Consider the following 22,041-nt stretch of genomic DNA (forward strand, 5'->3'; position numbering starts at 1 on the left):
AATTCTCTGCTATGCATTGTAGCATCACTATTACCTAAGTTTTAAAAATAAATGGAGAATTTGACTTTTCCCAGATACTCTGAAAATCATTAAAGGATATGCAGAGTAAACTGTGTCACTACTTGGAATATATTCTAGTATTTCAGAAAGACAGTTAAAATGAGAGAAAGAGAGCAAGAAACTCCCAGTGGGCCTAAATACTAAGGATTTCACACTGATTCAAAGACAAAATCATCATTAATAGCCATATTATTAAGACATCACATTTAACTCACTTATCACAAGAAGCAAAGAGCAAATGAATACAATCCTAGCTCATAAGCTCCAGGTCAGTATTCACAAGCCCTGATTCTCTGTACATAGTGCCAAACTAAATATGTGTACAGTGACTTATATTATACTAGCCAACCCACACAGAGCATCTGTGCGCTCTTTGGGGCTGGCTGTTCCCTTCTCCCTCCTGCCCCACTCTCTCTCCCTCCCTCCCTCCCTTCTGCCCCACTCTCTTGCCCTCCCTCCCCCTCCCTTCCGTCCCACTCTCTCTTGCCCTCCCTCCCCCACCCCTCTCACCCTCCCCTCCCTCTCACCCTCCTGCCCCAGTCTCTCCTGCCCTCCCTCCCCCTGCTCCTCTCTCCTGCCCTCCCTCCCCCTGCTCCTCTCTCCTGCCCTCCCCCTCCTTCTTGTCCTCCCCTCCCTCTGCCCCACTCCCTCTTGCCCTCCCCTCTCTCTGCCCCACTCCCTCTTGCCCTCCCCCTCCCCCTGTCCCACTCCCTCTTGCCCTCCCCGTCCCTTTTGCCCTCCCCCCGCCCAACTCCTTCTTGCCCTCTCCCCTGCCCCCTCCCCTCTTGCCCTCGCCCCTCCCCCCGCATTTTAAAAAGTTCTACTTACCGGGCTGCCGCCGCCACTCCTCCTCCCGGGCCCACCAGCTTTCCTGGCTCCTTCACCGCGGCCAGGCCGGGCCTGCGGCCACCACCCATCACCAGGCCGGGCCCACCAGCTTTCCTGGCTCGCAGCTGGCCAATTCTCCTCCTCTTGGGTGTGCCAGCCAGTCAGGCACCTCCGCAACCCAGCCAATTAGCTGGGCTGCCAGGATGCATTATCCCTGGCACACCCAGGAGAAATATATATATAGATTAATGTAAAAAAAAATTTTTTTAACCTGTAGCCCCTTCGGGTGGCTTCCTAAGGGCTGTGTGTGTGTGTGTGGGGTGTCTGCAAAGGTTCCCTCTTCTCCCACTGGCCTATAGAGCCTCACAGGGACCATTTGAGCATGTGTGGTGGCCATTTTTAAAAATAAATTAAAATAAAAATTAAAAATAAATTTTGTTTTTAAAAAAATGGCCGCTGAAAACAAAATGGCTGCTGTGCATGCTCAAATGGCCTCTGCAAGGCCTGGCATGGCCTAGGGCCTCACAGAGGCCATTTGAGCATGTGCGGTGGCCATTTTGTTTTCGGCCATTTTTAAAAATTTTAAAAAATAGCACCCCCCTTCAAGTGACACCCTGCCTGCCCTACCCGAGGTATGCCCCTGGTGCTCACACATCAAGTCTCCCTTTCATATGCAACCAGGGTGGACCCTGCTTAGCTAAGGGGACAAGTCATGTTTGCACCACCAGACCAGCTCTGAGGATTCTGCCTTGCATTTGTTATTTCAAATGCAAAACCAGGGAGTGTGATGATAGCAAATTACTTTCATACACTAATAGGATGGGGAGGTAGTCTTGGGGGAGTAGCGTAATAGCACTAATTATGAAGATGTGAACTTGGACACATAGTGAAAATGTTGAGCAGATGCTGCTGTTTGAGTGGAATGCCATGTGTCCATGCGCGGTGGTGGTGGGGCTTCTTTTCAGATCATGTTGCTTAGTGAGGAAAAAGAGCATTATTACTTAGGAAAGGAGGACCAAGTGGTTATGGCTGGAGACCGTTGTTAGCTGAATTTTGGACAACTGAGGGATGAGTTTGAAGAAAATAGAAGCCTAAGCCAAGGGTGTCGTAGAGTAGACACTGACAAAAGTGGCAAGCTGGTACTTTTCTTAAAGAGCTTTCCTCTTTGAATCTGCCACTGTTTCTCCTCTTCCACTTGCTTACAACTCCACTTTATAATCAGAGCCTTGATTATTGTCAAGGTTTAGCACTACAATACTGCTGGGCATCCACATAAGAAAAGAGATATAGATAGATAAATAGATAGACAGATAGATAGATAGTATAGCACACTGGTGTTTATACAATGCAGCACACCATATCCACAGAGGCCCTCCAGTGGTGAATGAGTGACACTGAAGATGATGTGGTGGGAGACCTTACATGCCACTTTATCACACCCTTACAGTACTCTCTACTCTCTCTTCTAAACAGTCACATCTTTTCTAATGTCAAAGAGGGTTGCCAGTTCTTGAGGATTGGCCTGGAGGCTCCAGGAGTTGACATTCATCTCCAGGTGACTATTGAAAGCATCCTAAAGAAACAAACGCTGATAGGAATAGCTTCAGTCAGAGTTGGAGACCCTGAAGTCACACTTTCTAATATCACTTTCAATGTTTCTTTGTAGCTTATTTATTTGCCCACCTTTAGGACCCCATCCAAACAGTTACTCACAAGATCTGTCAGTATATTATGCGGAATGTATACTGACAAATATTATGTCATAATATACTGACAAACATTATGTGAGGAATGCTATTTATTTCCTTGGGCCTTAGCTCTTAGAGTTGCCGTGGTTATATTTCAGGAAGGAGGCAGGAGCAAGGGGTGAATAAGCCCTACTTTCCTTTTACCTTCCACATCTCAAACTAGAACCAGGAGACTTGCTCTGAATGAAGTCATTTCAGGTTCTCACAACACGGGAAAAGATTTTAGCTATGGGCAAAGTAGGCTGTGCTCAGTCAGCCATGTTGTCTGTGCCTACTGCCTCCCTCTGTTCTCTGCTGTGCTTGCCTGCAGCCTGCTGCTGCTTTAACATTTGTGAGGATGGTCAACCGTAGCACAGAACAAATGAAAAGCTACAGAACTTTCAAAATATTAATAAGGCAGGAGCTAATAAGCACACTCATGTTGTTTCTGCAAAATGGGCGGTCCTAGGACTGCCCTATAGACCACTCAGAGAGGGACTAGGCTAATTGACTCCTCAGGCAGCCAATAAGAGTGGATCAGTCTTTTTCTTTTGACTAAGAATAATCCAATCACCATTTTGGTTAGAGAGCAGGCAGGCTAGTTAGCTGGCTATTTGTTACCAAGTCTGATCTTTTGCTGACTTCATGGTGTTTGTTTGGAAGTGAGAAATGCAGCTTCTGCCTTTTCTCTTTTGCTCTCTGATCTGTATGCAAAGCATTATAACCCATTCCCAAAATGACATCCCATAAAACATTGGAAGGAACAGTAAACTGTAAGAGTAGACTAATTAGATTAGAAACTGGCATAAGAAGCCAGAAAGTTCTTTTAGGGCATATGCATGGATTTCTGAGCCCAACCAGCTTTTCAAATAATTGCAGAAGTGGCTTTCCATGTTGGTGTGTATGTAGAGAAGGACTGGATTATGTTGGAAGGAAAATAATTTTTTAAATCTATTTGCTATGCAGAGAGCTAACCAGGGTTTTTGTCTGGGTTGTGGCCAGTATTTGTAACATTAATATGTCCACTGGGGGTTATGGTTCATTGGGTAAGGATTAAGGAAGTCATCTTTCTAAAAATATTTGTTGCTTGCTAGAATGGACACCCAGGCTAAGTGGTGGGCACCAAAGGCGGGCAGAGAGTGGCACCCAGCTGTTCAGCAGGTACAGAGAGGGTGTCCCAGTGCATCTTTGCTTCCCATGGTGTCCTCTAAGTTATAGGAGATGGTTCATAGCTGCAGCAAGCATCATTGAAAAACCTGCGATTTTCCGATTATTTATGTATGCATTTTTGAAATAGGCAGGCAGAGCTGCCCTTGTAATTTTCAGAATGTATTTGTTTTCCACTTTTGTAGCTGGTCTCTGCATTATCTGTGGCTTATATAGATGTATGTATTTCTACGTATATAGCCTGTGCTTCCTCCAAGAAGCCCAGAATGGTGGACATAGTTACATTTCTCCTCCCAACAGCACTATGAGGAAGGTTATGTTGAGAGATAAGTGACTGCCCCAGAGTCACCCAGTGTTTTTCATGGCTGAATGGGGATCTGAACTTGGATTTCCCCACTCTAGTCCAGCACACTAATCACTGTACCACTCTGGCTCAGAGTTCTTTCTTGTTGTTGTTATTAGTGTTCAGAGATGGGTAGTATCTAAAACACAAGTATTTTAAAAGATATATTTTCAATACTTTTGTATTTTGTATCTAAAATACTTTTCAGAACAGTATTTTGTATCTAAAATATATTTGTTCAGGTATTTTGTATTTTTAAAATACATTGCCGAAACCAAAATACATCAGCCAATCATTACTTTGGGTTTGTTTTTTGTTTTGTTTTGCTTCAGGAGCTGCCTTGTTATTGCAAGCAAGCAGCCCATTAGCATCAGCAAACTCGTATGTTCAAGTTCATCAGTCATTTGAACAACCCAGTCAGTCCTGTGTTGTCTTTGTAGCAACTCAGCAAGCAAGTTCTTAGGAGGCACGCCCTTTCACACTAGGATTCTCTGATTAGAAATAGTATGACAAGGAGAAAAGCAAGTGATAACTGGCTTGACCAGTTTGAAATGACCAGGTTAATGTCTTTCAGTGATCAGGGAACATCCACATTGGGTTGCAAATTCCACCCCCACCCCCTTGGAAGGTGGGAGGGTTTTCAGACCTGTGGATTAATTGAGATTTGCCTACACATTGTCCTTCTCTGGTCTACAGTACAGTATAGCAATCAGCAAAACGCAGTTAGGAGGGCAAGAGGTAAATAATTATTTAATCTTAAAATCTCTTTGCAAACACTTTGATTCCCAGCCAGCCCAGAGCCCAAAGTCTGATTCCCAGCCAGCAGCTGCTCTGTTTGTTGGGTATATGGGGGATGGGGGGGTGTTCCATCCTGGGTACTGTATTCTTTTGTAGGGTTCTGGTGGGGGAGAGATTGGGAGATTTTCATTTGCTTCTTAATTGCGAATAGGTGAGAGAAACTGAGAATGCTTATGTTTGTGTGGCTGGGAAAAGGTCCTATGTTTGTTATGTGTAGTGTCCAGTGCTCATCCAGTCCAGCATCCTGTTTCACACAGTGGCCCACCGGATGCCTTTGAGAAGCCTACAGGCAAGAGCTGAGGGCATGCCCTCTCTCTTGCTGTTGCTCCCTTGCAACTGGTATTTGGAGGCATCTTGCCTCTGAGGTACCTGGAGGCTACACAAGGCTACACGTAGTCTTGTCGGAATAAGAGAAATGCTTATATCTGTCATGCTCGATTGCTGAAAATGACTGGCTATGCTTTTGTGTGTGTTCGTTTTATGGGACGTGTTTGGGGATCTGATCCTGTGTATGTTTTGTACTTTGTGGTGCTATTCCTAGTATGCACCATAGGCTATGTAGGCTACATGAGTTAAGAGCCTAGTCCCCAAAACTCACTGGGATGTTTAAGCCATCCTGACTTTTTGGATGTTGTGTGTTGTCCCATTTTCAGCAGTGTCCAGCAACAGAACACTCTCCCTACTGGAACAGGTTGTTGCGGGGTGCGGGGATGTGACAGACTGGGCCTTCGTTTGGCTTAAAAACACATTCCAGTTTCATACCAGAACTTCCATCAATTCCAAAAGCCAATTTTGTCCTGGGCCCATGCCCACCGCTTTTGTGGATTTATTGTCTCTCACTTGTTTGTCAGGAGTTGTCCTATTGTTTGGAAAACTATACTTTGTGGGGAAAACATTAATCTTTAATTGTTTTGCCTATCTCCAAGAGGGGATAGTTAACCTCAAGTTAGGTGAAGGGACGGGCTCTTGAGGTTGCTGTTTCCAACGTGCTACTCTGGTGTTAGTTTAGCTCTGTTAGCTAAGACCAGGCTGCATGGCTCCTGGGAATGTGCAGACATCACCACGATGCAAGCTTTTGTTCTCTGAACTGCAATTTGAGACATAAGAGCTACCTAGCTTCCTAACACCAGATAGGAAGAAAGGTATCTCGCTTGTGCATTTTTATCATTTTGCTTTCGTTGCCTGTGAACTGTCCTACTTTTATATCCACTTAAATAAACTAGCTTTTGATTGTTTTAAACTTGATCTGTCTGGAAGCATGCTCCATTCTGTCTCCCTGTGTGCCTGCTCCGGCTACATGCTCCAAAGAGGTTTTAAGGCATTTTGGCTATATTTGGAGTTCACCCTGGTTTTAGTTAGAACAGGGAAGGTTTTGATGTTAGTTTTGTCTTATAGGAGACTGGTGGCAGCTCTACTGGAGGATTCATTTAATTCATGTAAAATGTTGCTTGATTTTTATTTTAGATTGTGGGCTTAAATTTACAGAGTGAAAAGTATATGCACTTTTTAAAACTATGTGATAAAATGTTGATGAAGAATGATTTCTAGAAATATAAACAGTGAATAGATATAGATGGGGACTGGGTTTAGCCATAGGAACATAGGAGAGAACATAGGAAGCTGCCCTATACCGAGTCAAACCCTTGGTCCCTCTAGCTCAGTATTTTCTACGCAGACTGGCAGTAGCTTCTCCAAAATTGCAGGCGGGAGATTCTCTCAGCCCTGTTGCTGCCAGGGAGGGGAGGGCACCTGGAACCTTCCTCTTCCCAGAGCAGTCCCATCCCCTAAGGCAGACCTGCTCAACTTGGGCCCTCCTGCAGACGTTGGCCTACAACTCCCATAACCCCTGGCTATTGGCTACTGTGGCTAGGGATTATGGGAGCTGTAATCCAAATACAGCTGGGGGGTCCTGTTGAGCAGGCCCACCCTATGGGGAATATCTTACAGTGCTCACACATGCAATCTTCCATTCAAATGCAAACCAGGGTAGGCCCTGCTTAGCATAAGGGAAAATTCATGCTTGCTACCACACAACCTCTCCTCCCATGTGCCCCGCCCCCAGACATTGAGAAGTGTATGCCCCTGGTTTTTGAATTATTGATCTGATGGTTAGAAATTTGTTGAGAGCAATAACAAAACATGATTATTCAGAATTTCTGCTTTAAACCTCCCCCCTCCCCAATTATTTAAACATTTCCTCAAGCATAAACTAACTGGAAATTTGTCTGAATCATATGGTATCTGAGAGATTTGAGTTCTAAAGATCTGCCTAAAATGTTCCTTTGAAAAATGGAGTGAGTTTGGTGGGAATGAAGAAACATAAGCAAAAAGATATAGGGCATTTCCTTTTTTCAGGCATTGAATTTTGTATTTTAAGATGTATTTTAAAATACTATTTTGTATTTTTATTGTTGTTTACCAATTATTTTGTTTTTTGTATCTAAAATACATTTTCCGAGTATTTTGCCCATCTCTGTTAGTATTCCCTTTTTAAATAATCAGGCAGACAGAGCTGCCCTGGTGACTTCAGAATGCATTTACTCTCCACAGAAGCAGCCTTTTGTAGCTGGTCTGTGCTTTACCTGTGGCTTGTACAGTTCTTTTCCTGGGTGTGTGTGCTTGTGCTTTAATCCTGCTGTGTTATATACAAATCTACACACTACTGTAGTTGTGCTAAGCACTATAAACAACTGTTGTTTTTCATATTTCTCTGTATCTCTGCTGATGAGCAATAGAGATTTGTGTGCTTGTGTGAGTGTTTGTATTCTGATCCCAATCATTAGCTACAAGTCTACACTTTACCCATTATTACTAAGGCACCCACCTGGTCTTGGCTCCAGCTCCACAGCTACCCACAATTGGCTCCACCTCTCACTACCTGTGGCTCCACCCATCATCTGCCCTGCCTAGAGCTCCTCCGCCCCTCAGTCCCAGGAACCACCAGCATAACACTGTTTTTCCCTTGATTTAAATCATATGCAATATTTGCTTTTTTGAAAATGCAGTGGTTTTTTAAAGCAAAACAAAAACCTCCCTGCACCTCCAGCCATCAGCAATGCTCTCTTCCCCTGTAGAGATTTTTTTTTAACCTTGAACATGCTATTGAGAACTTTGGTTGAAGAGTGGTATATAAATATTCATAGTAGTAGTAGTGGTAGTAGTAGTACTTACTCACAGGCCGTCTCAGTCTAGTGCAGTCAAATGATTTTCTCTTTTATGTTCGCTCTGCTGGCTAGATAGCCTCCATGTATCATTTCAATCTGGTTGCTTCCCATGATTAACAATGAATTATCTATTTATGCCACTAATAAATAAATATTGTAATAGTAACTGCTGCATTCTTGCTTGGATGTAAGATGGAGGTGGAAACTGAATGGCGTAGAAGGCTAGAAAGCAGGAACCGCTTTATGCTTAAAGGGCATGAATACAGGGGCCAGAAAGAATATACTAACACAGATATGATGAGGTGCAGGTAGCATGCTTTATTTCAAATGAACAATACTATCTCAAGGAGGTTCAACAAAACAGCTAGCAATACAATTTACTACTACATAAAATAAACTACTTAAAGGTTACGTTCAGGGCAGAATGTGATGTTATCACAACAGTTTTAACTTTTCTTGAACTGTGGTTCTCAGCTTAATTCCCTGGAGCTGACAATATCTAGCAGAGTCCTAAAACTACCACACAATCACTGCACCCTAGGAACCTCCAAGAGTGGGTATTGCTTCTGCACTTGAGTACCCAAATAGCTTTGTTAAATGAGGGAATGGCCAGGTGATGTTACTTTCCGGTAAAGCCATTCAGGCAGTCAATGTGCCAGAAACAACACAGATGGTGAACAAAATGCTGGCCGCTTGCACTTTGTTCAAAATATTGAGTCAGTCATGAAAAATGATAGTTTGACAATGAACAGATGTAACATAAGACGTTAAAGTGTGGCTTACAGGAGGGTATTTGCAAACCTCACCAATGCCTTATATTTCTGTTTCAAAATATATTCGTGCAAGTTCAGAGGAACCCTGCACAGCATCATCTCTTAGGTGTAGGTAAACAGGTCTTCAACAGGGAGCCTCTCTACCTGTTGAGGCATTCTTAGACATCAACATTTTGTTGAGGCACAAATAATTAGTTAAATGTTGAGCAGGGTATTCGTTCCCTAGGAAACTTTCTCCTACCAACTGTTTGTTCCAAAAGTTACATTTTAAAGTGTCATAAAATAAATGGTACAAAACTCCATAACCGTTTTATCTTCGGCTATATACAGTATGTACATGTCAAATGAAAAATTGTTTTAAAGTTGAACGCTAATGACTATAAGTCATAATGTATTTCCTTGGACTTTGTCTGGTTCAGGTAGGTACAAAAATAGTTTTTTTAAAATATATTTACAGATCAGATATTTCAGTCCATATGATTCACTTGCCAAAAGTCAAGTGTAAATAAAATAGGTTAAGCCCTCTAAATTGATCGAATGTTAATATTCACAGTGGCAGAGTCAGTGCCAAAGTCATTTCCTAAATTTAATGTATAAAGTCCCCCATCATTTTTCTGAACATCCATGATGATAAGAGTGGTTAAATCTTCACTGGTTTCAACGTGAAATCTACCATGCTGTTCCTGACTAGAAATGTTTTTTCCTCTGCAGGACCATGTTATTTCAGGAGCAGGTTCACCAGAGAAGGCACAGGATATGGTGAGAACCTTTCCTTCTTCAATGGAAATATCATTTGGTAGAGCTTCAATTTTGGGTGGTATTCCTTTGCGAAATAGGGAAAAAAACGTAAAATTAGTGGAAATCAGGATTTCATTGTAACTAGAATTATTCTACATATACTACTCTAGGTTAGTGGGTTTTTTTTTTCTTTTTCTAACTCTACATATAATTCTTATGCTCACCTCTCAAACCAGATTTAAGCATTCTACTAGTTGAACTCTCCAGTTGGGTCAGACTAGATTTCCCCATTATACTGCTGGAGCTCATCTCTACAAAGGATTCTTGCATGGAGGACATGCTTTTGGCAGACATGCTTGCAAATTTCATTTCAGTCATGCTGCTACTGCTGCTACTGCTGAACGAAGCTTCTTGTTTAGAAGCGGACATTTGATAGGACTGCGAAGAGAAACTTTCCTGCATGCTTGCATCACCACTTGTCCTCAACACTACCTCTTTTGGGGGTTCTTCAATTAGAGCTGTGGAGCATAGCAAACATAGAAGACAGGAAAAACCAATGACATCACGTTAATTAGTGAAGTCATGTGATCTATATATTGACTTTACAGAAAGAGAGAAGACTGTGGTTTTTCTGTTTAAGGAAAACTGAATTTGGATGTTATTGAAGGAAAACTGAATTTGGAAATTAAATCCAATCATGGATAGAACTTTTAATAAAATACCCCCCCCCATTTTTTCTCAGTATGTTAATCATTAGCCAATGACTAGAAAAATATAAACTAGTCAATATTACAGAGTGACCAGCCTATATCTCTATATCTTTATATAATATATAGGGGGGACCAAAATATCCTTCTGAAAGAAGCTTTGCTTTCCTTGCTTGCTTTTCATTGGTGAACAGCTGGCCTGCCTCAAGGCAGCATTAAATGTCACAGTAATTTTCCTTAAACACAAGCACATACATACAGTACATCAACAGCAAAACATAGAGAAACCCATTGTTTCTAGGAATCCAGATGTTCTGAAATAGTAACGAGTAAATTTTAGTCCAAGAAATAGAATGCATTTTTTTAAAAAATCTAGAAATAATTTGAGAATTAGTCATTCAGACAGTTTATTAAGCAATGGACACTAGAACCAAGGGGTTAATGGCAAGATTTTAAGTGAGGATATTTAAAACTTTCTGGTCACATTGAGCTGATAAACATTTTCTTAAGTAAGTAAGTTCTATATATTTTACTTAAAATTTATATTGCACTTTAGATTCAGATAAAGAAAATAATAAACGTCAAAAGATCAACACATTCAGTTCCTTTTGTTGTAACATATCCTACAAGCCCTACTTACATTAAGATAAGACTTAAAGAAAAAAAAAGCTTACGGAGGACAGTGAGAGATGCTGTTGCAGAGCATTGCCCATGGAAGTTTTTTGCTTTGACTGTATATTTTCCACTGTCGCTCACTGCAGCATTTTGGATGGCAAGAGAATAAACATTCTTGGAACGATTTACTCGGATATTGGATGAAATGGCAATCTGATAAGAAGATTAAGATCAAATGTAAGATCAAGTATAACCAAAGTTCAAGACTGCAGTATTTAACACTGACTCATGACTTACCGGCAGGTTATCCTTAAACCACTGGATTTCAGGGGAAGGATCTCCGGAGACTTCACAGGTAAGCAACACATCTTGTCCTTCATTGATGTTTTGAGATTTGGGTTGCATGATGAAGACTGGTACATTTGAATGATCTTTGGACACACTCATATCAAAGTGACACTTGATGATGCCCTGTTCAGTCTTTCCTTCACAGGTAAGTATTCCTTCGTCTTTCTGAGTAGCTTTTTTTATGGTTAGAGTATGATCACTTCCAGACACACCATATCTATAATCTTCAGAGTTAGTTAGCTCTATTCCATTCAGCAACCATTTGACCTCAGAGGCACCAGCAATATTGGCTTTTAGAGTAGTTTTCTGCCCTTCAGACACTGACATTTTGCTGGTAGTCGATTTAACTTCTGTGTAAGATGTTTTAACTTCTTCAGCCACTAGAGACTTTTTAACTACTTCTTCTTGGACCATTGCTTTTTCTTGGGAAGTCACTGAAGATTTCTTTTGGGCAGCTACTTCAAGTATTTCAGCCTCTTTTTTAACTGCTTTTTGAGTTTTGGATAAGCTTGACACTTGAGAACTGATGGTTTTAAAAGCTTGGCCAACAAACTGGAAGTTGGTTTTGGAGGTGCCACCTTCCCCAATAATCTCACATGTATATTCACCTTGGTCAGATTCTAAGAGGTTATGAATTGTAAGTTCGTATGTGCCATCAGCTGCATAATGAAATTTGAAATGACCACCCTCTTTCAGTTTCTTGCCATCTTTGTACCAGGCTACTTCTTGAACCCTTAAAGCACTGCTTTCAGCAGAACAGAAAAACTTTGCTTTATCACCAGAAGCTTCCACCTTCAGCTGTTGTTTTATCTTAGGAGGAGCAGCAACTGGTAAGTCTACTTTCTCTGTTGGTGCTGTTTTACCTCCTGTTGTTGATTTGGCTTTGGAGGGGGCAGGAGAGGGTTCTGGGGATTTTACTCTCTTGGGTGATTTTACTCTGTCTGGAGACTTGACATGACGCTCAGGAGATTTGACCCTTGGAGGTGATGTAATTGCTTTTTCTGGAACCCTTTTTCTTTGTACAGTCAGGCTAAAATGAGCTTCCTGCCTCCCTTCAGAATTTTCTACTACTACAGTGTAGCTTCCTTCATCTGTTGTCTGGACAGATGAAATCTCAAAAGTAGATTTATATTGAGTACGTGTGACTTGGTAGCGCCCAGAGGAAACAATGGCTTGGCCTGCACGTATCCATGTTACTGTTGGTGTTGGCTCGCCATCGATGTCGCAAGAAAATCTTGCTGTTTCTCCTTCAGAAACAGTGATTGACCGTGGTTTTGTTAATATTGTTGCTGGCAGAGTAGTTTTAAATTTGTGGTGCACAGCTCTTTCTTCTAGTGATTTCTCCTCTGATGCGCTGACTTTCTTTTCAGCAGAAGCATAATGTTCATATGATGACAGTGATTCTCTTGTTGCTGTCAATTCTGACTTGACTTCTCTTACTGAAGAACTTGCTTCTGTGGCGGATGTTTTCTTAAATGAGGCAAATGCATATGACTCAGTCCTTGTCAAGTCAGGAAAAAGAGATCTGGGTACTTCCTCGTCTCTGCGTTGGGAGCTATAAGTGGTATAGTCTCCTCCTGTAACATCTAAGGTTGCATAGTCAGAACATTCTCCTCTATAGTTTGTGCACACAACACGGTATGTACCGCTATCATCAATGTGGCAATCAAGGATCTCCAGGGTTAATACACCACTAGTATTAGTGAAATGTATCTTATGGCTTTCTTGGATTTCAACACCATTATGATACCATTTCACCTCAGCAGTTGGTTTTGATTGGACATTCAGAATAAATCTGGTGTTCGTGCCACATGGTACACGATGTGAGCGCATTCTCAGTGTGATGCGTGGGGCATGATCCAGAGTGAAAGGTTCTTGAGTCAGAACTTCAAATTTCCTTTCCATAGTTTTTTGTGTTTTCAAAGCAGCTTTCATAGACTCATATCTAGAAAATATATCAAATCTTGCTGTCCTTTCAAATCTAGAGAGAGATCTTTCACTGGAGACTGGACTGGGGGAGCGTGGCCGAGTTCTCTCTGGTGTAGGAGATCTTCTCTCAGTTTCTTCCACAGGGTGTGAGCGGGGTCGAACTAACTCAGACACTGGGCGCATTAATTCAATGTAAGTTGGAGAAAGAGATCGCCTTCTTCCTAGTAATCTTGAGGGAGGTGAAAATTCCCTATGGACATGCTTCACCATTTCTATTTCTTCTTCCTCTTCTCTTGATGTGATTTCAGTTATCTCTCTCTCTCTCCTCCTCCTCAGTCGCCTCTGTTCTTCTTGTGACATATACTCAAGCTCACTCTTGTATTCAGCGAGTCGCTTGCTTGTGGTAACTGGTCGGAGCAGTTCTTCATCCTCTTTCTCAGACATTATTCTTTGTTTTTGTTTTGATGGTCTGTAAATTGCTCTGTCATGGCGTTGTCGGAGCTGTGCATAAGATGCACCTGTTTCTTCTTTAGATGGTATATGGTAAGTAGCATATCTCAGCTCTCTTTCTTTAGATTCTTCTGCAGAAACCCGTGCATCTGCCGCAGCGTAATGCAGAGAAGACAGTTCAAAGCGTGGTGGGCTTCTGCTTGGAGGTGAAGCAGAAAAACCCAACTCCAGTTCCTCTTCAAGTCGTAGCCTTTCTTCTTCAGTTCTCTTCATGGCTAAATAGTCATCAACAGGCAGAAGTATTTCTTCATCTGACAGGTCACTGAGTGAGCGCCTCCTTGGTCTGTAATAAAACTCGTAATCAGGAGATGGTGTACGCCGACGTGCTGGTCTCACAGTCTCAAGGTCATCTTGTGACAATTTTGGTATGCGCCACTTGGGTTTATACTGGTCAGTAATACGTGGCAGTGGCATCACATAGAACTGTTCCCATCTGGAAAGGCGAATACGCTTTGGTCGCTTCTGAACAATTCTGTCCAGTTTTCCTGGCATTTCATACTGGTCTCGTAACTTCTTGTACCACTTCATGTCTGACATAGGCACAAACTGTTTGATATTCTGATCTTCTTCAAGAGCAGTGGGCGCCCGTCTGCGAGGCTCTGGGATCTCGTAAGGCATTCGGAGTCTCCTCTCTTCTTTAACTTCTTCCTTTTTAATCTCAAATTCACCTTTCACAGTCTTTGTGCTCACTGCTGGTTTATACAGAATGGCAGCCTGCCTGAGAGCTTCCTGTGCTACTTGTGTTAGTGGGACAGATTCTGTTCTTGAAAGGATTTCTGCCATTCTCACTGTCTTGTCAATGCTCTTCTGTACATGTTTTTGCTGCTCTTCCTTGGTCTTGTACTCACGCTTGACATATCTCAAGCGCTCTACCTTCAAGTAAGCCTGGCAGCTTGTGGATCCAGCCTTGTTTGTAGCAGTGACTCTATAATAACCACTGTCTTCTGGTAAAGTATCTCTGATATGCAAAGCATAATAATCTAACCCTTCATGTACAATTTCAATGTTGGGGCTAGCTGACAGAGGCTGACCATCCTTTTCCCATTTCAGTGTTGGTTTTGGTATCCCAGATACTCTTATCTCAAAGCAGACACTGTGCCCTTCTTGGCAGTCTGCATTTGCCAACAGTCGTTTGAACATAGGTCTCAGTGTAGTATCCTCTGGAGGCGCATGCTGAACAACAGTTAACTTAGCTTTGCAGCTGTCCTCACCATATTTGTTTCGTGCCAGCACACTATATTCAGCATCATCATCCTCATTGACATTATGGATGAGAAGTTGGTAAAGGCCTTTGTCTGATTCAAAGGTATATTTCCTATCATCATCTCCTGGCTTGATCTTCTGACCTGATTTTAACCATGTTACACGAGGTTCCGGGTGAACTGTTATAGTTACTCCAAATCTGACATTTTCACCCATGTAGGCAGTACGGTTATAGAGAGGTAGAGTAAATTCTGGTGGCTTCTCCAAAAGCCTCATGGTATCTACACGGCGCTTCACTTTCTTGACAGTTCTGCATCTATAATAGTCAGAAACCTCTCTCACACCTTTAACAAATAGTTCTGCATAAGAACTGGCTTCACCATAGCTGTTAAACACTTTGCACCTGTAGGTACCATCATCTGATTTAGCAATATCTTTAACATATATTGTGGCCACTCCTTCATGGTAGCTGATTTCATACTTTTCACTGTTCTCCAGCTGTCTTACTCCAAAGTACCAGGTCACTTCTGTCGCTGAATCATAGTTTTCAATCTTGCAGACATATTTGACGTGCCCACCTTCTTCACCAACAGCATGCATAATCTGCCCAGAAATTGGTCCAATTTCAATTGATGCCACTTTAACTTTAGCAACTGTAACACCCTTCTGTGACCTGATGGCACCGCCCCATGCAACACGGGCTACTGACACAACTGTATTCCATTCCTTCCTGACCAAGGTTTGGTAGTATCGTCTGTGTCTCAGTGTTTTGATTACTTTAGTGCTGGTTTTCTCTGTCCTCTGCTTCAGCCAAACATGTTCAAGTGCTTCCGTAGCAGTCATACGAGCTTTCCTTTCTTTTACTAGCAGACGATCAACGAAGTCCAAGGCCTCAATACTTACATCTCTGAATGCTTCGTCATCAAAGCTATATTCAGCACTTATGATGTTGTCAATTGTCTGTTGGTTTGTTTCAGCAATGAAAGGATTCAGACCGCTTAGAAGTACATATACTAGAGTTCCAAGTGACCACATGTCAGTGGCTGTGTTGACCAAATCATGTTGATGGACTTCAGGTCCATAATACTCAGGGGAAATAAACTGGAGTCTGAAATTATCACCAGGTTTTAGTTGCCTAGCCTGGCCAAATTCAATAATTTTAACTACAGAGCTTCTTCTTGTGAAATAAATAATGTTCTCTGGCCGGATATCAAAGTGCCCAATGCTGTGACTGTGTAGGAATTCAAGTGCTTCACATACTTGACGTACATAACTTACTATTTCTCTTTCATTAAGTTCAAATGCAGGGGTGTTAAGCCTTTCAAAGATGTCCACTCCAGATATAAACTCAGAGATCATGACTAATTCTTCTAGGCTTTCAAATGATTCATGCAGATGTAAGATATTTCTGTGCCTAGCAATGTTTAGGATGGAAATTTCTTTCTTTACTAGCACTTGATCAGCACCTTTTACTTTGACAAACTTGGCCAGGTAGGTTTTCTTAGAAACTGTTTCAACACACCGGTGGGCAATTCCAAATTGCCCATGCCCAAGTTCTTCAGCAATCATGTATTTATCATAGAGTTCCTTTGTAGAGGAGTGAGATGCTTTTGCTGTGGTGACCTCTCTGGCTTCATCAACTTCATCATCATAATTGAGCGATCTAGTCTTATCCTCCTTTGTTATCACAGGCTCTGTAGGCTCAGAAGGCTTGCTTTGTCCAAATTTATTCTCAGCTATAACACGGAACACGTAGCTTGTCTTACCAAATAGGCTTATTACAGTGTATCGTGTATCACGAGCTTGACCAACACGGATCCATCTCTCGGCTGTGGTAGCACGTTTCTCAACCGTATAGTGTGTGACTCTGCTTCCACCATCATTAGCTGGAGCATTCCATGTTAGATTGACTGAATCCCGTGAAACCTCACTTGCTTTAAGGCCTCTTGGTGCATCAGGTACATCAGCCACATCTAATTCCACGGTTTTCTGATCAATGCCAAATCTGTTTTTAGCACAGACAATGTAGAAACCTGCATCTTTCCTGTCCACACCGTTCGGGAAAACGAGGGATGTGAATGACCGTGTAACAATAACTTGGTAGTGTCCATTAGTATCAATGAGATCCTGTCCTTTCTGCCATGTGATCACTGGATCAGGCTTGCCACTGAATGGGATTTTGATGCTGACAACTTCACCCCGGAGAGCATGAACAGCTCCCATGCCTTCAAGATTTTTAGGCAAGTGGATCTTAGCAGGAACTATAGCAAAAACACAAAAATAAAAAGGGAAGGTAAAATTAGCACAGAAACCATTGTTTTAGAAGTAATTGAAGCATTATTTATTAGAGGAAGATTGATTCAGAAAGACATATACATTTGTGGTGCAGTGGTTAATATTTGAAATCAACCTTTTGACCTAACCTCTTTCCGCATTATGCTGCCAGTTGAGCAAAAATTGCCAGTCGTATTACAACCCCAAGGACTATGAGGTCAGTAACAGCACTTGTTTCTGCAGCAATGCTAGAATCTTTTTACCTGTCAAGTACGTAGGGGCCACAGCTCAGTTGTAGCTCCAAGTAGGATTGGAAACACTGGAGATTTGTCAGTATAGAATGAAGAATACTGAGCTAGATGGACTAATGGTCTGACTTGGTATAAGGACAGAGTACACACACACACACACACACACACACACACACACCTATTAATATATTAGTCTGATCAAAACTATAAGATCTTTCACTGCACTAGTACCACAAAGGCACAGGCAGAGGCTTGGATCCCAGATTGTATGAGTGGAATTCCATTCATGGGACAAGGTGTTTCTGCCTCTCTCTTTCTTCTGCAGTCCCTTATGCCCTGAAAAGAAGCCCCTGAGGGTCATGGGACCCTCCAGAACAGCACAGGATGTGGCACAAGGCTACAGCACTGGCGGAAAAGCTCCCTCGCCTCTTACATCCAAGCCATAGTTTATGAATGTTATGATGTTGTGTTTCACATTTTTAAAAATTGTTTTATACCTTCAAATTTAGTACCTTTGTATTCTTCAAATGAAAGTCTAGTGTGCATATTATAAGTAAGCTCTACTATTTGGATGTGCCTCTATGCTGTCTTATCAAGTTTGAAATGATTGTCACCATCTGCTTATTTTGAGGATATAAATACATTATTATAAACTCAGGGACCAGAGGGCTTTTGGCTTTAGCCCATGTATCTCTTCTGTTCCTGATTTTGAACAATGAAAAATTAAATTAAAATGATTTGTAAGTAGCAACACATTATTTACCTTCAACATCTAAGGAAGCGGTTCCAGACACAGATCCTCCCTGGTTGGTTGCTCTCACTTGGTATACAGTAGCATCATCATCAGTTACATTTGTAATTACTAGTTGATAATATCCACCCTTGAATTCTTGTATCTTCACCTTCTCGCCATCTGGCAAGATCTCTTTGCCCTGCTTGAACCATTTCACAACAGGCTTAGGATAACCTGTGACTTTGCAAACAAATGTGGCATGGCCTCTAAATTTCGCATTCAGGTTTCTGATTTCTTCCTTGAAATGTGGTGCCTGAACCAGTACATCAGATTTTGGTATGATTGGTTGTGAAATTTCGCTCCATTCACTTTCACCGCCTAGATTTTCACATTTGACACGGAATTCATATTCAAGGCCTTCAATAAGACCTGTTACAGAATAGACAGTTTCACGAATTTCTTGTGTTACAGAAATCCATTTGTTTTGTTTCTTTTCACGCTTCTCAAGGTAGTAGTTTCTGATCTTAGAGCCTCCATCGCTAGCAGGTGGCTTCCAAGATACAACACAAGAATCTTTTGTCACAGCAGACACAACTGGCTGACTTGGTTGGCCTGGTTTCTCTGTAATAAAAAACATATAGAGGACAGAAAATCAATTTGCTTTGTTGAATTGCAGATAAATAGAAAAAGAATTGTTTACAACAATTTCATTACGTATTAGTAAATGGCATTATGGTTACTAAGGAAAACAGGACAAAAATTAATGAAAATAAATTTAATACTATATTTAAGAACTTTAGGAAAACTAGACAGGTCACCAATGGCATTTGAAAAACTTGTCATAAACAACATTTCCTATTCTAAAGGCATGATATCTACTCTCTAATTTGTTAAATACGTATAGATGAAACTGAAGAAGTCATTATTACATCAAAAGTGTGAGGAGTGGGATTCAAGTGTGGTTTTGGAACCAGATTGTTGATGGTATACAGAACATTTCTTCAATTGTCACACATGCTTAATAATGATCCATGCTTATGTTGAAGGAAATGTGATTATATGGGCTGGTTTTACATATGTATTAGAACTATCTGAGGACCAACATTTTTTGGTATAGAGTTTTACAATACAGTACATAAAATACATGACCACTATTCATTTGCAATCAGATTCTATGGTGATTTTATTAAATTACCTGAATTATTTTAAATTGGTAGGAAATAGTGGTGGGAAACATAAAACACTGGTTTTTACAGCCATGAAGCTTGTCATTGGAGAAACCGAAGGAGCAAAAAACCCTCCTTCAATAAGCTTTTGGTCTGATATAGTTTGATATTCTGTAGTTCAATATAAATTATTAAAACATATAGAAGTAACACTGAAGCCTGCTCATGTGGATACTTTTCTAGTCACCATTCTTGAATTTTATTGACAGAAGCAGGATAATATATAATAGGTTGGAAAGCTTAAGAGCTATTTGTATTTTGTAAGACTATTTTATTTTGGAAACCAATAGTTCCTAATCTGAAAGAAAATTAATATTTTAGGTTACATATATCTGATTATATATTGTGACATGTGTTAAATTGTTGATTAATCTGTAAAAGTTTTCATTACTGATCTTTTGAATATTTTATGTATTGCTTTAATTATAACTGTAGAATTGTGTTTGTGTTTATTTGGGGGAATAAAAGAAACACAGATTATGGAGTACACTTACCAAATGGTGTCTTGATAACAACAACAGAGGAAACCTCTAATGCTTCACTGATGCCAAATGTGTTCTGAGCAAAGACACGGAAATAATACCCTGCATTTTCCGTTAGGTTAACAATTCTACATGTTGTGCCAGAAATGCTTGAAGATACTAATCGCCACTCAGTGCCTTCTTTTGCTTCTCGTTTCTCTACAACATAGTTTGTTACTGAGGCACCTCCATCATCTTCTGGTGGCTTCCAGCTGATGACTGCAGAGTTCTTCAGCAAAGCTTCCACAACAATTGGTCCTGTTGGTTTGTCTGGTTTATCTACAAAAAGGAAAGGCAATGTTTAAGTTATATGTCCGAAAACACATTCGATAATATTGTTTTGAAAATAATTGGAAGCCAATGCTTACCTTGTATTTCCACATTGAGTACAGTGTCAACAGTTCCAAATATGTTGCTGAGTTGAACTTTATACTTCCCTGCGTGGGTTTTGTGCTGTACATTTTTAATGACAAGGTGGGTATAATGTTCTGTGTTCTCAATAGTAACATTTTCTCCACTCTTCAAAGGTTTCTTGCCATGGAACCAAGTGATAGCAGGCACTGGACGACCAATGTACACAATATGGAGGCGAAGTGTGGAGCCCACGCCTGCATAGTACTTTTCTTTCAGTGGGAAGCCAGGATGGAAATGTGGAGTTGCTTGCAAGAGCAGCTTGCCGCTAGTTTCAATCTCTCCCACATCATTGATAGCTCTGCAAGTGTAAACACCTTCATCTTCCTGCTCCTCTGTGAGGACGGTCAGGGTGTGGGTGCGTCCATCTGATGACATCTTGTATTTTCGGCTTTGTACTAGTTCTTTGCCAAAATGATACCATTTGATATCAGGAAGAGGTCTTCCAACAATCTGGCATGATAACTGACCTGATTCACCCAGATCAGTAGTGACATCCTTCATTTCTTGTCTTATTCCGGGTGTTTCTCCAGCTGTATTACAGAGAGATAGAAAGAAATTTATACATACATACGTACGTAGTACCCTATATTGTTGCTTTATTTTGGCATACTCTACTCTTCAAACTGCTCTTCAAATTATGGCACCAAATTTAAATTTTATTCTGCTAATGTAATAATACCATTTTTAGTGTCATTCACATAAGAGGAGGAAAGAGCTTACATGGTCTATCTGGAAAAGTAAATCTATAAATCTAAGGCATCAGAATGACATCTTGGCCAACAGTCAACACCCCGAATGTATCTGTCTTGTATCACAATTTATTGTGAAATATATTTTCAACTGCTACAGAAAGCATAGTGAATAGAATGGACATACATGTTAGTTTCGTCTTTACTGCCATCGCTGTTCTGCGAGGTCTGCTGATTCCAGTCTCGTTTTCTGCAAAAACTCTGAATTCATATTCTGTAGACTCCAATAAGCCTCCCATTACAAACTGTCTGTCTTTGATACGTTCTTTATTGCACTTTTTCCATGCAGTTTCTCCAGACTGGCGATATTCAACCCAGTATCCAATTATCTCTTTGCCACCATCACATTCAGGACGATCCCATTCTAAAGTAATGCTGTCCTTAGATATAGATGTGATCTCAATTTCTCCAGGTTGGCTTGGTTTGTCTGTAATATTTCAAAATATTTTTATGAGAAACTAAAACCTGTCTTTGCAAAGACTGTGCCCTGTTGCCCTCTAACATAGACATTAATAGACACATTTGCTTACCAAATGGATCCTTGCATACAACTGGCTCAGAAGCCGGACCAGGTTCACTTTCACCAATATCATTTTGGGCCACGATACGGAACTGATATTCAGCATCTGGGACAAGCCCTGTGACTGTATACATTGTAGTTGTAATGTGAGTCTTGTTGTGCCTGACCCACTTCTCGGTAGATGTTTCTCTGCGTTCAATAAAGTAGCCAGTGACACGAGAGCCACCGTCATCTCTAGGCCGGGACCAAGATAAGCTAATGGAACTCTTGGTGACATCAAGTATTTCTGGTGGATAACTTGAAGGCTCTGGAGCATCTGGGGAAAAGAAGATAACAATAATATATTTTAGGTCTTCATATGAACACGTGTGTTCTTTCTACAAGTTAAAACAACTGTAGGCTCTTGCTTCTCTAACAAAATGACCAAAATTAAAATGTATACT

General features: G+C 41.1%; 1 protein-coding gene across 50 annotated transcripts in view; it reads right to left on the bottom strand.

Moving 5' to 3' along the window:
- Window positions 1–8,385: 8,385 nt before the first annotated feature.
- Window positions 8,386–22,041, bottom strand: part of TTN (titin) — a 323,095-nt gene continuing 309,439 nt past the window's right edge. For 49 of the 50 annotated variants that reach the window (XM_053268886.1, XM_053268842.1, XM_053268718.1 and 46 more), the window contains 9 exons: window positions 21,609–21,914; window positions 21,206–21,505; window positions 20,284–20,859; window positions 19,889–20,194; window positions 18,199–18,789; window positions 11,218–17,171; window positions 10,980–11,133; window positions 9,823–10,116; window positions 8,386–9,683 (listed from right to left, as the gene is read on the bottom strand). In XM_053268886.1, coding sequence (XP_053124861.1) covers window positions 9,385–9,683; window positions 9,823–10,116; window positions 10,980–11,133; window positions 11,218–17,171; window positions 18,199–18,789; window positions 19,889–20,194; window positions 20,284–20,859; window positions 21,206–21,505; window positions 21,609–21,914 — 8,780 coding nt within the window. In that variant the 3' untranslated portion in view covers window positions 8,386–9,384. The remainder of the gene's footprint in view (window positions 9,684–9,822; window positions 10,117–10,979; window positions 11,134–11,217; window positions 17,172–18,198; window positions 18,790–19,888; window positions 20,195–20,283; window positions 20,860–21,205; window positions 21,506–21,608; window positions 21,915–22,041) is intronic. The other variant, XM_053268789.1, reaches the window with a different exon arrangement.

This window comes from Hemicordylus capensis, chromosome 1, assembly GCF_027244095.1.
Source record: "Hemicordylus capensis ecotype Gifberg chromosome 1, rHemCap1.1.pri, whole genome shotgun sequence".
Lineage (NCBI taxonomy): Eukaryota > Metazoa > Chordata > Lepidosauria > Squamata > Cordylidae > Hemicordylus > Hemicordylus capensis.